General features: G+C 37.3%; 1 protein-coding gene and 1 pseudogene across 1 annotated transcript in view; both read left to right on the forward strand.

Annotated features, from left to right (window-relative positions):
• Positions 1-12,570, forward strand: part of LOC138309365 (survival of motor neuron-related-splicing factor 30-like) — a 39,435-nt gene that overhangs the window by 19,209 nt on the left and 7,656 nt on the right. The window contains exons 2-4 of the mRNA XM_069250544.1: positions 10,316-10,381; positions 10,737-10,909; positions 12,356-12,443. Coding sequence (XP_069106645.1) covers positions 10,316-10,381; positions 10,737-10,909; positions 12,356-12,443 — 327 coding nt within the window. The remainder of the gene's footprint in view (positions 1-10,315; positions 10,382-10,736; positions 10,910-12,355; positions 12,444-12,570) is intronic.
• Positions 1,297-5,761, forward strand: LOC138309565 (uncharacterized; annotated as a pseudogene).

The following is a 12,570-nucleotide window of genomic DNA, read 5'->3' on the forward strand; positions in this document are numbered from 1 at the left end:
TCCTGATCTAATTTCCGGTAGTGTTTTGACCAAATTTGGCATACCTGATAGAAAATTATTTACACTTTCAGCTCATAATATTTTCACAATTTTCCTATGTTTCGTTTTCAAAATAGGCCCATCACTATTTCTGAGCACCGCTTCAAATTTTTGATGTTAATTGTCATTTAAATACCCCGTTTCTGGAATACAACATTAGCTGTGCCTTCAATATGCAGATTCGTACCAGTGGTATCCATACGAATTCGAATCTACTGTATTTGCCTTTTACTAAAACACTTCACCTTCCCTCACCTCCTTCACATCCTCCATGGAGCCTCCTTCACCTCCCCCAGCCACCTTTACCTCCCCCAGCCTCCTTTACCTCCCCCAGCCTCCTTCATCTCCCCCATGGAGCCTCCTTCACCTCCCGCAGCCACCTTCACTTCCCCCGGTACGTGGAGCCTCCTTCACCTCCTCCCAGCCTCCTTCACCTCCCCCCAGCCTCCTTCACCTCTCCCCAAGCCTCCTTCACCTCCCCCAAGCCTCCTTCACCTCCCCCCAGCCTCCTTCACCTCCCCCAGCCTCCTTCACCTCCCCAACCTCCTTCACCTTTCCACAGCCTCCTTCACCTTCCTCAGCCTCCTTAACCTTCCCCAGCCTCCTTCACCTCTCCCAGCTTGTTACCTCATCAACCTCCTTCACCTCCCCCAGTCTCCTTCACCTCCCCCCAGCCTCCTTCACCTCCCCAAGCGTCCTTCACCTTCCCCAGCCTCCTTCACCTTCCCCAGCCTCCTTCATTTCCCCCCAGCCTCCTTCACCCCCCTCCCCCCAGCGTCCTTCACCTTCCCCAGCCTCCTTCATTTCCCCCCAGCCTCCTTCACCTCCCCAAGCGTCCTTCACCTCCCCCAGCGTCCTTCACCTCTCCCCAGTGTCCTTCACCTCCCTCAAGCCTCCTTCACCTCCCCCAGTCTCTTCTACCTCCCCCAGCCTCCTTCACCTCCCCCAGTCTCTTCTACCTCCCCCAGCCTCCTTCACCTCCCCCAGTGTCCTTCACCTCCGAAGCCTCCTTCCACTCCCCTGTTTGGGGGTTGCTATGAACGTGTCTGCTGTCTCCAATTGTTCTAATGCTTTATGTAGTGTGACAGTGTGAAATGCTAAATACCTTTCAACCAATCTGAATGCATACAGGATTCTCACTTGAGGTATAATAATCCAAAATATCACTTAATGTTTAATTAGTAAGCCCAAAATCACCAACATATTTTTTTCATTTTTAATGCTCTGGTTCTTACAACATTAGTAACAAGGTGATTTATGTTGTGTAGTGTGTCCATCAATGCAGAGAGTGCTGTTAGTGGGGACACGGGCAGTAACACCGGGTTATCATCAGCCGGTGTCCCCCTGGCCATCGTCCCTGCGTACAAGCATCTACAGCAACAGAGGAAGTTCCAGGGCCCTACCAATGAACTTCCAGAGGTGTGTATGTAGTAGGATAATGTGTATACTATTGTCATTAAAATTCAAGTTCACAAGGTAATAACCCTTAGCAAAAATAACTGTTTACTGTGAATTTTGTGTTTACTGTTAAAATACTTTTTTCCGGCAACCTTGTTTTAACTGCTGAAAAAATATAGATAACTGGAATTTTTTCACTGTATCAAAATTCAAGTTATTTCAGTTTTATTCTGAAGCAGTTCTTGCAAATAACTGTTTCTAATATTTCTGCTTTGTAACCAGTTATCTTTATTTGTCTTTATTTGCTACCAGTCGTAGCAACAGTACTAGTCTACATAGCCATAGCACAACATAAGTCAAGCCCACAGGAAGAATGTGAAAGGAGTGGGGGATATAGAAGAGGGAGGAAATTTGGACCAAATCTTAATATTCTATATTTGCATATTACCGTATTATCAGCCCTTGCGGGTAGGTATTGATTATGACGTCATGTGCTTGCGAGGGTAACGTCATAAGTTTCGGAGAAAACGACGTGAATCCCACTCACAAAATAATGACGTAACAATTGATACCTACCCGCAAGGGAGCTAACTCTGTAAATTTTAAAGATGGAAAACAACTTTCCCACATTTGAATGTTCGTATGCTGTGGCTGCATGTACATGATGTATGGGACAGTTTCATCTGCAACATATTCATCAGGGAATTGAAATTTGTGTTTCAAGATATATAAGCTGTAAATCTCGATATATTGGTTTGAGAATGAAAAGCTACAGATGACGTAGGTTGAATGTAATAAATAAACGCAATATTGGTAAATATGAAGGGCAAATATTTACATATTAATTTTGAATCTAAATCATATGGAAGAATTCATGCATACTTATATGTATATGAGCTTATGTAATGGGGCGGCGTCCGTTGCCCAGCGTTTGGTGTCTGTTGTCTGTCGTTTGTCAACTTTTCACAAAAATCACTACTAGGCATAAACAGTTGAATGGATTTTCACCAAATTTGGTCTGAAGCTTCCTTGGGTGAAGAGGAACCAATCTTGTATGAACAGTGACCCTGGCCCCCCAGGGGCCTGAGGGGCAGGGCCCAATACGGGAAATATAGCAAATTCTTTAAAATTCTTCTTCTTCTGTAGAAATGAAGGGATTTAGTTCTAATTTGGTCTGAAGCTTCTTTGGGTGAAGGGGAACCAATCTTGTATAAACGGTGATCCTGGCCCTCCAGGGGCCTGAGGGGTGGGGCCCAATATGGGAAATAAAGCAAATTCTTAAAAATCCATCATCTTCTGTAGAAATGAAGGGATTTAGTTCTAATTTTGAAGCTTTTGGTCTGAAGCTTCCTTGGGAGAAAAGAAACCAATCTTGTATAAATGGTGACCCTGGCCATCCATCTGTAGAAATAAATAGATTAAGTTCAATTCTAAAGCCTTCAAGTTGGTAGCTTGTGTTCTTAACCGGAAACAGGTGAGCGATACAAGCCCAATAAGCCTCTAGTTAGTATACTGATAATACCATGCACCATTACTTTTTTGTTCTGTCAGTTTGTTCTTGAAATAGGGTCCATACTTTCATAATTTCTTCTAGGTTCAAAGTTAACAAATAAGTACACATTGATCATTGCATCTGGCTAAAAAACTTATCAAATGTGGTTTTTTTAATTTTCAGCTGCCATCTCATAGGTTCCAGTATTCAGTTTGGCATGATCTTCGTTCGGTCAGCTAAATCAGCTTAAAGGGGACACAACTCAAAGCTCCTCGCGTCAGAGAAGGTAAAAGTGTTGTAAATTGATAAATAAAAATAAATCTTAAAGGGGACACCACATAATTAAGCTCTATTATCGACTGTTAGAGAGATTTGAGGTAATGTTAGGACAAAAACAAATATGGATTTATATATGTAATGTATGTTCCTTAGTACTTATGATAGCAGGTCATAGATATGATTTATGATAAAAAAAAAATCTCAAAAGCACATCAGGATTAATGTTACACCGTCCCCATATCATTTTTAAACACAGAAAATAAAAAGATCCCATTTTACTAAGTCATCTGACCCGAAGGTTCAGGATGACCTATAGTCATGCACCGTCAGCCATTGTCCGCTGTGCGTAAACTTTTCATTCAAACGACTTCTTCTCAATAACCATAAAGCCCAAAGTATTTGGCCTGTGGCATGCTGGAATGAAGGGCTACCAAGGTTGTGAAAATAAACGACATTGACCTACTTTCAAGGTCACCAGTGTCAAATAGGCTAAAATCTTTGAACGAGTTCTTCTCAATAACCGTAAGGCCCTGAGAACATGTACTCATATTTGGCCTGTAGCATGCTGGGATGAAGGGCTACCAAAGGTGTGAAAATGAATGACCTTGGCTTACTTTCAAGGTCACAGGGGACAAATATTCTGAAATCTTGAATTACGAGCTTTTTCTCAACTTTGATTTTTTTTTCTCGTAGAAAAGTGGAAAAAAATAGGGTCGGGGGTAAAAAAATTAGGGCTGGTCGGGTAACCCTATTTTTTTCCACTTTTCTACGAGAAAAAAAAATCAAAGTTGCGATTTCGATCTCGGACTTCAGTTCTGGCCATTATTTTAGAGTGAAAGACACTAAAAAAAAAAAATAAAAAAAAAAACATGCTGACCTACCGACCCCTTTTTTTTTGCCAATGTGACCCTTTTATTTTTTTTGGCCTAATATATATTTTCAATGATCAACATGGATATATTATGGAACAATATTTGTTTTAAGAAGAGCTTTCAGCAATACTAGTATTACAAAAAAATCATAAACTTCATATCAGAATATAACTTTATCAGTTTCACTTTCGATTTCATTAAATACTGTTCTTCCTCAAGTTCTACCAGTGCGATTTAGCTGAAACTTGTTGGGTTGGTTGTCAAATATAATATAGGGGTGCACAGTTTAAAAGATGACACAAATTAGCTTCATGGTTATAGTAATAAGTGATTATTATATACTTTGTCTGCATGCTTAGAGAGATAATTTTGCTGTATGATTTTGAATGTTTTTGATTCCTCTTAGGTCCAGCAGAGAAAGAGAAAGCTTTTTACTTGTTAAAAGATGAAGATAATAAGAATATACAACCATTCCCTACAATGGACGCCAGCGAGTACAACATCGAACAACTCTGGAAGACTGGAATGCAGCTACAGTATGTAACTTCCTGATTATCATCATCTGCAATTGTTCATTTTTCGTAGAAAAGTGGAAAAAAAATTAGGGTCAGGGGTAAAAAATTAGGGTCGGTCGGGTAACCCTAAACAGATTTTTTTTTTTGGCCTGACGTATGGGAGTTAATGCTGCCCACCATTCTGTAGCCATTGGCAAAAGATACAATGTTGTACAATGTTATACATTGTTGAAATCGAACATCCCAATGACATCTGGTCACAGTGTTTAAAGAACCTGGTTGTATTTGTACTGGTTCACACAATGTGTGTGTACATATAAGGCCAAACAAAAAAAAATATGTCTGTTTAGGGTTACCCGACCGGCCCTAATTTTTTACCCCCGACCCTATTTTTTTCCACTTCTCTACGAGAAAAAAAAATCAAAGTTGCGATTTCGATCTTGGACTTCAGTTCTGGCCATTATTTTAGAGTGAAAGACACTAAAAAAAAATAATAAAAAAAAACATGCTGACCTACCGACCCCTTTTTTTTGCCAATGTGACCCTTTAATTTTTTTTGGCCTAATATATATTTTCAATGATCAACATGGATACATTATGGAACAATATTTGTTTTAAGAAGAGCTTTCGGCAATACTAGTATTACAAAAAAATCATAAACTTCATATCAGAATATAACTTTCTCAGTTTCACTTTCGATTTCATTAAATAAGCGGTACATTTCACTGTGAGAGCGGGTAAAGTTTTGTGATTTCAACTGATAGGCAAAAAAGAAGTCATTTCTTTTGATTATTTACGGCATGCAACTTAAAAGCTGAAGTTTAGCTGTAAGATTTTGTGTAAAACAAATGCAGAATTATCTTCAATTTGCCGATTAGACACAGCATTTTATCTGATAATTTGGTTCAAAGTCGCAAACGTGATTTGATCTTGAGTCGGACACCAAAAATGTCCAAAACGATTATAAGTCGGACAGTGAATTTTAACATTATACCAGTGAATATATGTGATATATAGACATAAAGAGGTGCTGTAATTACCCTTTTTTCATCATATAAGTTTGAAACTTTCATCCCTTATTTTTTATACATATTTCTTATCTATTTTTTATTTTCTAATCAGTCTTTTAAGTTTCCTTTCAGGTCACCATTGGTATTCTTCTTTAATTTTTAATCAGAATGTATGGCAGCGCACATTTTAGTAGAAAAACGTGTGTAGCCCAATGAATAAATTTTAAATATATATATACAACAAGATTTCTCATATTTTATTGGTGCCATCCTGTTGATTGTACAGTTACATAATGTACTTTGTAAAGCAAAGAAGTGATATCGAGTACGCAATACACGAATATTTTTACTTGTCCATCAAATAGACAATTTTCTCTGACATATCAATGGTATATATATCAAAACTCATTCTCTGAATCATTTATCTAAAATATCGGCAACACAAGCTACAATGTAGACACAGAAACTTTAATTTGGGATGGCCATGACTCATGATTAGCGCGGGAAAAGGATGTTGTCCATCCAGCCATCCTGGAATTTGGACACAGCACTTTTGGTTGTATAGTTTTCAATTCTTTTTAAGTAATTGGAGCAGGTTCTGCATGTGTTTATTAGGAACACCGGAGTTGCTATTGGCAATCGTCAATTCCTGAAAATGTTTGTGCTTTGCAAAGGACAAAGTCTCCTAGCATCAAAAAAATGTACAGTGTATTTCAGAATGGGTTTAGAGCGACAGGCATTTCTCCTTATTCAACTTATGCAACCACGATAAAACACAAACTCAGATTAGGCAAATACATATGTAGTTGTTTAATGATAAGGCCAGTGTGCTCGCCACGTCTGACCACGTAACATCGATACATAGCGCGTTTGAACTGCAGATCCTTTTCGTGGTTTAGTACGTCATGTTCTAAACTTTTACTAACATTGATAATTTTTCCCTGGAATCTTAGTAATAACTGAATATACTTTCAAGGAACACATTATGTTAAAACATATAACAACCCAATTTCAAGCATTGTATGAAACAAAATCAATATACATTCCCTTATTAAAATTGACCGCAGTTTCTTTCGTTTTTCAGTCCATGAAATATCTACAACTATTTCGTCAGGCTCATTTGTTATACAAGCTATATTTATTGATTTCCCAGGGATACACTGTATGTAAGGTGGAAACATTTTAAAGTGAAGTATATAGCCACATCACGTGCCCGCAAACGCACGTGTATCTATTCAATGTCGGAGCAAATGTAATGTTGTAGCATACACAATACAAAATGCATTTTTAGTCATGTGCAGTTTGCTTGACAACTGGCGATATGTCAATTACCGAAAGTAATATGAACAACAAATTTCTTATTTAATGATAAATGACTAATATTTTTGATTCAGAATTGTATAAAATGTTAACTTAATCCGATTGTCCGACGTAATATCAAAGCGATCTGGACTGTCCGACTCATAGTCAAATGCGTCCGACTCTCGATCGAATTGCAGGTTAGGTACTTTATTTGCTCTGTATTGTATTGTAAGGTAAAAAACGAGAGTATCGAAATGGAAATATGATGCAGAAAGTGTGCTCTCTCGGACGGTACCCATTAGATTAATAGTGGTCTTCATATCTCGACGTACTGCTGTTCTGAACCATAAAGGGTGTCCGACTTACGATCACTTTACCCTACCTTTGATATCTCACTTGATTAACCAATATGCACCGAAGAACTAATATTAGGGTCCATTCTCTCATAAAAACGCCAATTTACCCCCCATTCCTTCCCATTTCGGTAATTACGTGTCCATTCCGGTCCATTTCGGTATTTACCCCGACTCTATTGTCAGGTCGAGGAGAAGTCCTGATTTGGCTATAATAGCCAAATACGGCTATAATAGCCAAATATAGCTATATAAACAGTGGCAAAACGCATTAATTCTTCCAGAAGAGGTCTATGTTGCAAAAAGCGAGAGTTTTTGGCGCTATGTACGTTATCCTTGTCCTAAGTTGACACGATAACAAGGTTAAAATGAAAAACTCATCTGTGCATTTTTCTGTAAAATCATCGTTTTTCTAGCAGGAAATTGCAATTGTTGTCTGCATTTGCTTATTAACCAATTTCTAATCCATCTTAAGGTCACTATAACTTGCACATGTTCTCCCATATTTGTGCCAATCGAGCCAGAGTCGCTTCAACCGGAAGGGGATTTATACGACTTTGTTTTCCCTTTTTGACCGGCGGCCGAAAATGTCAATGGGCCGACTTGGGTATGGTCCGAGTTCTCCTTCAGTTAGAGTTACTCCCCTTTGTTCATTCTGTTATTATGGCGATAAAAACCAGGGATTTTACACAAAATTGCACAGGTGAGTTTTTGGTTTCAACATCGTTTTTGTAATAACTAAGAACATAGATCATATTCCAATTTACTGTAAGACTCGCTTTTTGCTTTAAATACATTTTTCGGCAGATTCCATGTGTTTTGCCACTGTTTATATAGCTATATTTGGCTATTATAGCCGTATTTGGCTATTATAGCCAAATCAGGACTTCTCCCCGACCTGATTGTTGTAATGTGAAGTCGATGGTTCCATAAACGTGGTTGGCTGTAACATCTCTACAGCTTTACAGTACCAGTATTCTTGTAGCGCTAAATAAAAAGTAGCAATTTTATATAACTGAGTGATGCACAGGCGTCTGCATCTTGTTTTGGAAAAAAAATATCCTACCCCTACTATATGAACATATAGGGGTAAGTTATTTTATTTTTATAAAACCAGAAGCAGACGCCTGTGAGTGATGCAACGAAATTGATTTTTACCAGATTGGGAAAACCACTTACATAATTCATTAAAGCATGCTGAAAACGAATCAATTTGGATCAGCATAACTATGACAAATACGCACAACATTGTATTAGGAGCATATAACAGACCACCCTCAGACAAAGGTAAATCCCAAGGACAATTTGAAGTCTCACTAAACAGAATAGGACAAAATGATAACACAATCAAATTAGTCACAGGGACCTGTTCCACATATACATTGTGAAAATAACACCATTGAACCAGCTGGTAAAGGCAAAAAAAATATTATAAGTATGTTTCAGGTACCCCTACCTACCCTAGTTTTTACCTCTGACCCTAGCTATTTTATCACATTTTTCAAAACAAAAACGTAGTGTGTAAAGTTTTTAGCTTAATTAGATTTTTACACTTGCTAAAAATATATCCAGATATTTAAATTACAGCAATGAGAAAGACTTCTAGACAGCCTAAAGCCTGAAAAGACAAATTACTTGGTACTGTAGTATTAAATAAAGCCACTGAACAAAAAAAAAAATGAAAAAAAAAATATCCCGACCGACCTTCCCTATTTTTCCAGTCATGTAAGTATATAACCTGACACATGCATATATATATATTTTTTTGGCCCAATTACAAGCAACACCAACACCTTCTAGACATCTTGGCAGACATATCACACTAGCGCAGATGACAATATATAAATACTACCTGCATTAGAGGGTGACAGTGCCTAGTGTCACCCCGAGGATATCACTGTCACCCGAGTATTTATTTTATTATACCAAAAGTCTAGAAACAAAACTAGTTTTCAAGTATTTGCAATCTATTGAAACATTTAACTGGTTTTAGCAAAAGTCGAACAGTCACCGTCGGCAGTAGAATAGCATATCAGCTTCTACTTAGTAGCGCTAACTATCATTGCATTATAAAAAAAGAATACTCACAATAAGCATTTAGTGAAAAATTCTTGTTGTCTTGTCTCCTGCGTTTGTAAAAATCTCAACGTTTTTGTAAATCTCGTAAATCTCAGGGAATTTTGGTTTCTTCCCGTTGTTTGTTTACAACATTAGCAACGTCACGAAGACGCTTGAAATCGCATGTCTTCCGTTCACCTAATCACCGACGAGTTCATAAAATCCAACATATAGCGCTTTGACGATAAGTAGAAAGGCGTGAACGGAAAGCTCCGTCCTTAATATGAAAAAACAATTATTGACAAATAGACTAATTTGGCAAAACTATTACTAAAAAGCTCCAGATAAATTTAAAAACAAAGATGGCGTCGAAAAAAGAAACGAGTGCACATTTTTTTCGGGCGGTTAATATTTTGCACTGTCAAAAATGCACTAGCGCCCGTTGCTAGGGGGTTGCTACGAACGTGTCTATTGTTTCTTATTGTTCTAATATTACATGCCGTGTGATAGTGACAGTGTAAAATGCCAATTATCTCTCGACCAATCAGAATGCGGGATTCTCACTTGAGGTATAAAAAACATATATCAACCAAAGGTAAACGCACATTAGACCTACTTTTCACAAACAGATCATCTATTGGAAACAAACTAGAAACAGCACTACCCATAGGGAAATAAAGCATACCATGACATATTGTATACACAGAAATTGATGTAAGACTCCAAAAAATGCATGAACCACCACAAAATGTATTCTTATACAACAAAGGAAACTGGGATAACATTAGAAATTACCTCAAAACACTCAATAGCAAAACTAGAAAACACAAACAAAGAGTAAAGACAAAACAGCAAATGATCTTTGTGATGCCTTCAAACAAACACTACTTCAGTATCAAAAACATTCCTCAAAAATTCATCACTCACAAACACAACTTTGTGTTTGATTATGATGTGATGAGAATTATATAAATATTTTTGTGTTCTCTTTTTCCAGGTGGAAGCATCATTAACTAATGATGCTGATAACGAGGATCTTCTGAAACTTAAGAAGGATTTACAGGTAAAATGATTCATAACATTAAACTATTTTCTCAAAGGCACATATTTTTCAAGATTTCATACATTGGAAATCAAACTTGCATTGCCTCCATTTGCATGCTTGGGCTAATTAATTATATTTGAAAAATATTCTTTTGTCGTTATATGTCTTATGAGCCAAAGTACATATGTGAAGAGAAGTGAAAAATATCAAAATTTGGCTTCACGTCCACCATCTCAAAACACTAGCTACTCACTACAAGCAAACTTTTGTGAAAGCAAAATAGGAACGAGATATAATTTGTTCATGTATAATTCATGCTGGCTAGCTATAGCATTCAGAAAACTAAAAGTCAAAGCTGGTGTTATTATTGTAGGAAGTAATTGACTTGACGGCAGAGCTTGTGGGCCAACAGCATGCGATCCTAGGGGGCGCTACACTAGTCGAGGCTGGGCCTAGTGCAGAAGAAACCGAGTCTAAAGTTGAGCTAGTTAAACATGACTGGAAATCAGGAGATGGTTGTTTGGCTATGTACTCTGAGGATGGACAGTAAGTTATTGTACAAGGTGGTGAAATTGGGAGATGGCAGTAGGTATATGGCTATCTAATCTTAACTAATCTTAATATCTTTATCTAATTACCTTCGATTATTAGACTAATCGTTTCAGCCCTACTTTTGAATTTTTTTTCTCGGAAAGGTAGAGTGACTTAAAGTCCCAATATCTGTAACTGTCTTATTTTTCCATGATTTAGAAGAATGTTGGAAAAAAAATCCTGTTGTAAATCATGCAGGACTAAATCGAAGTCAAGATGAGAGATGATGATTCAGAAACTTTTGATAAAAATCAAATAAATATTGGAATCGCTAGGTGGGTCCCATTTAGTCAAACAAGCCGAAGTAAGACAACATTGTAACATCATTGCTGAGAACGTCATGTGACTACCATAACTACGTAACATCAGTCTGAACTATTCTGAGGACAGGTCATGAACTTTCCAACTTTCGTTCGGCAATAATCGTTACTTCTATGGCGACCTGCAGTTTAAAATGAAGACATGTTTACAAGTATCGATTTTCAATAACTGCTGTACAAAAGTTAATAAGAAATAATTATAAATATTCTTTGATATTACTTAATTTCAACTACATCTACAAATAATAACAATATCGGGGTCAAATATAACTTGACTTTTTGTTGATAGTTACGTATAGTGTGGCTTTAAGTGTACTGCTGGAATGGCCTGTCAGTAACCTAGGGTTTACCTTTATACATGCGTCTTGGAAGCAAAACTAATGTTGTGAACACCTAAAAAGAAACGATGGGTGTCCCAGTGACTCGTGTGTAAAACCAGATGTCACCAGGGCCAGGTAATTTAGCCAGTATAACCAGGTTTCCAGACCATACAGATTTTTATTACATAATACAAATGTGTAAAATGAGTAGGAAAATACCATGCAATTATATCACTTGAACTATTCCATTTCTAAATATGGTTGGGATAGTTCATTATAGAATTTCATGGTTGAATGACTTTGGAGTACCAGTAGCCTGAAAAAGGGGGAAAAACAAATCAGAATGGATCCATGGCTAAACATGATCTGTGTAAGGGTGGATGCTGGTCATTTTCATTTTTCAGGCTCAAAATAAGGACCCCATGTAGTCCATATTGTTTCTGTCCAAAGTTGAATTTTCATTAGACATTTTAGATTGCCAAAGCAACCCGTATCAGGGTTAAACTTTAAAAATCATTTCATTTCAATGAATTATATACAGGAATGATTGGGGATAATGAATACCATAGCAATTACTATGTAGATGTCTGGAAATTCAAGTTACTGGTAACTGTAAATGGGTCAAAATTAAAAAAAAAAAAAAAAAAAAAAAAAACTAAGAAAAAGTATCACAATTTCAATGAAGATTGATTTACAGACGTGAACTTGGTCACTGTATCTGCAGAACTTATTCTCATGTTTGAAAAACTCATTTACTGCAGGTTTTATGAAGCCTTTGTGGATGAAGTGTTGGAGGACGGCACATGTACAGTCAAGTTCAAAGACTACGGAAATACAGACGTGACAGAGGTAATGGGTGAATACAGACTAAATTTCCTAACCTGAAATCGACCAGAATTTCTGGTCAATATCAGGTGCATTTCAGGTGAAGATTTCTTGACCTGAAATTCAGCTTAGGAAATATTGCCTATGTAGA

The sequence above is a fragment of the Argopecten irradians genome, chromosome 15 (genome assembly GCF_041381155.1).
Source record: "Argopecten irradians isolate NY chromosome 15, Ai_NY, whole genome shotgun sequence".
Classification (NCBI taxonomy): domain Eukaryota; kingdom Metazoa; phylum Mollusca; class Bivalvia; order Pectinida; family Pectinidae; genus Argopecten; species Argopecten irradians.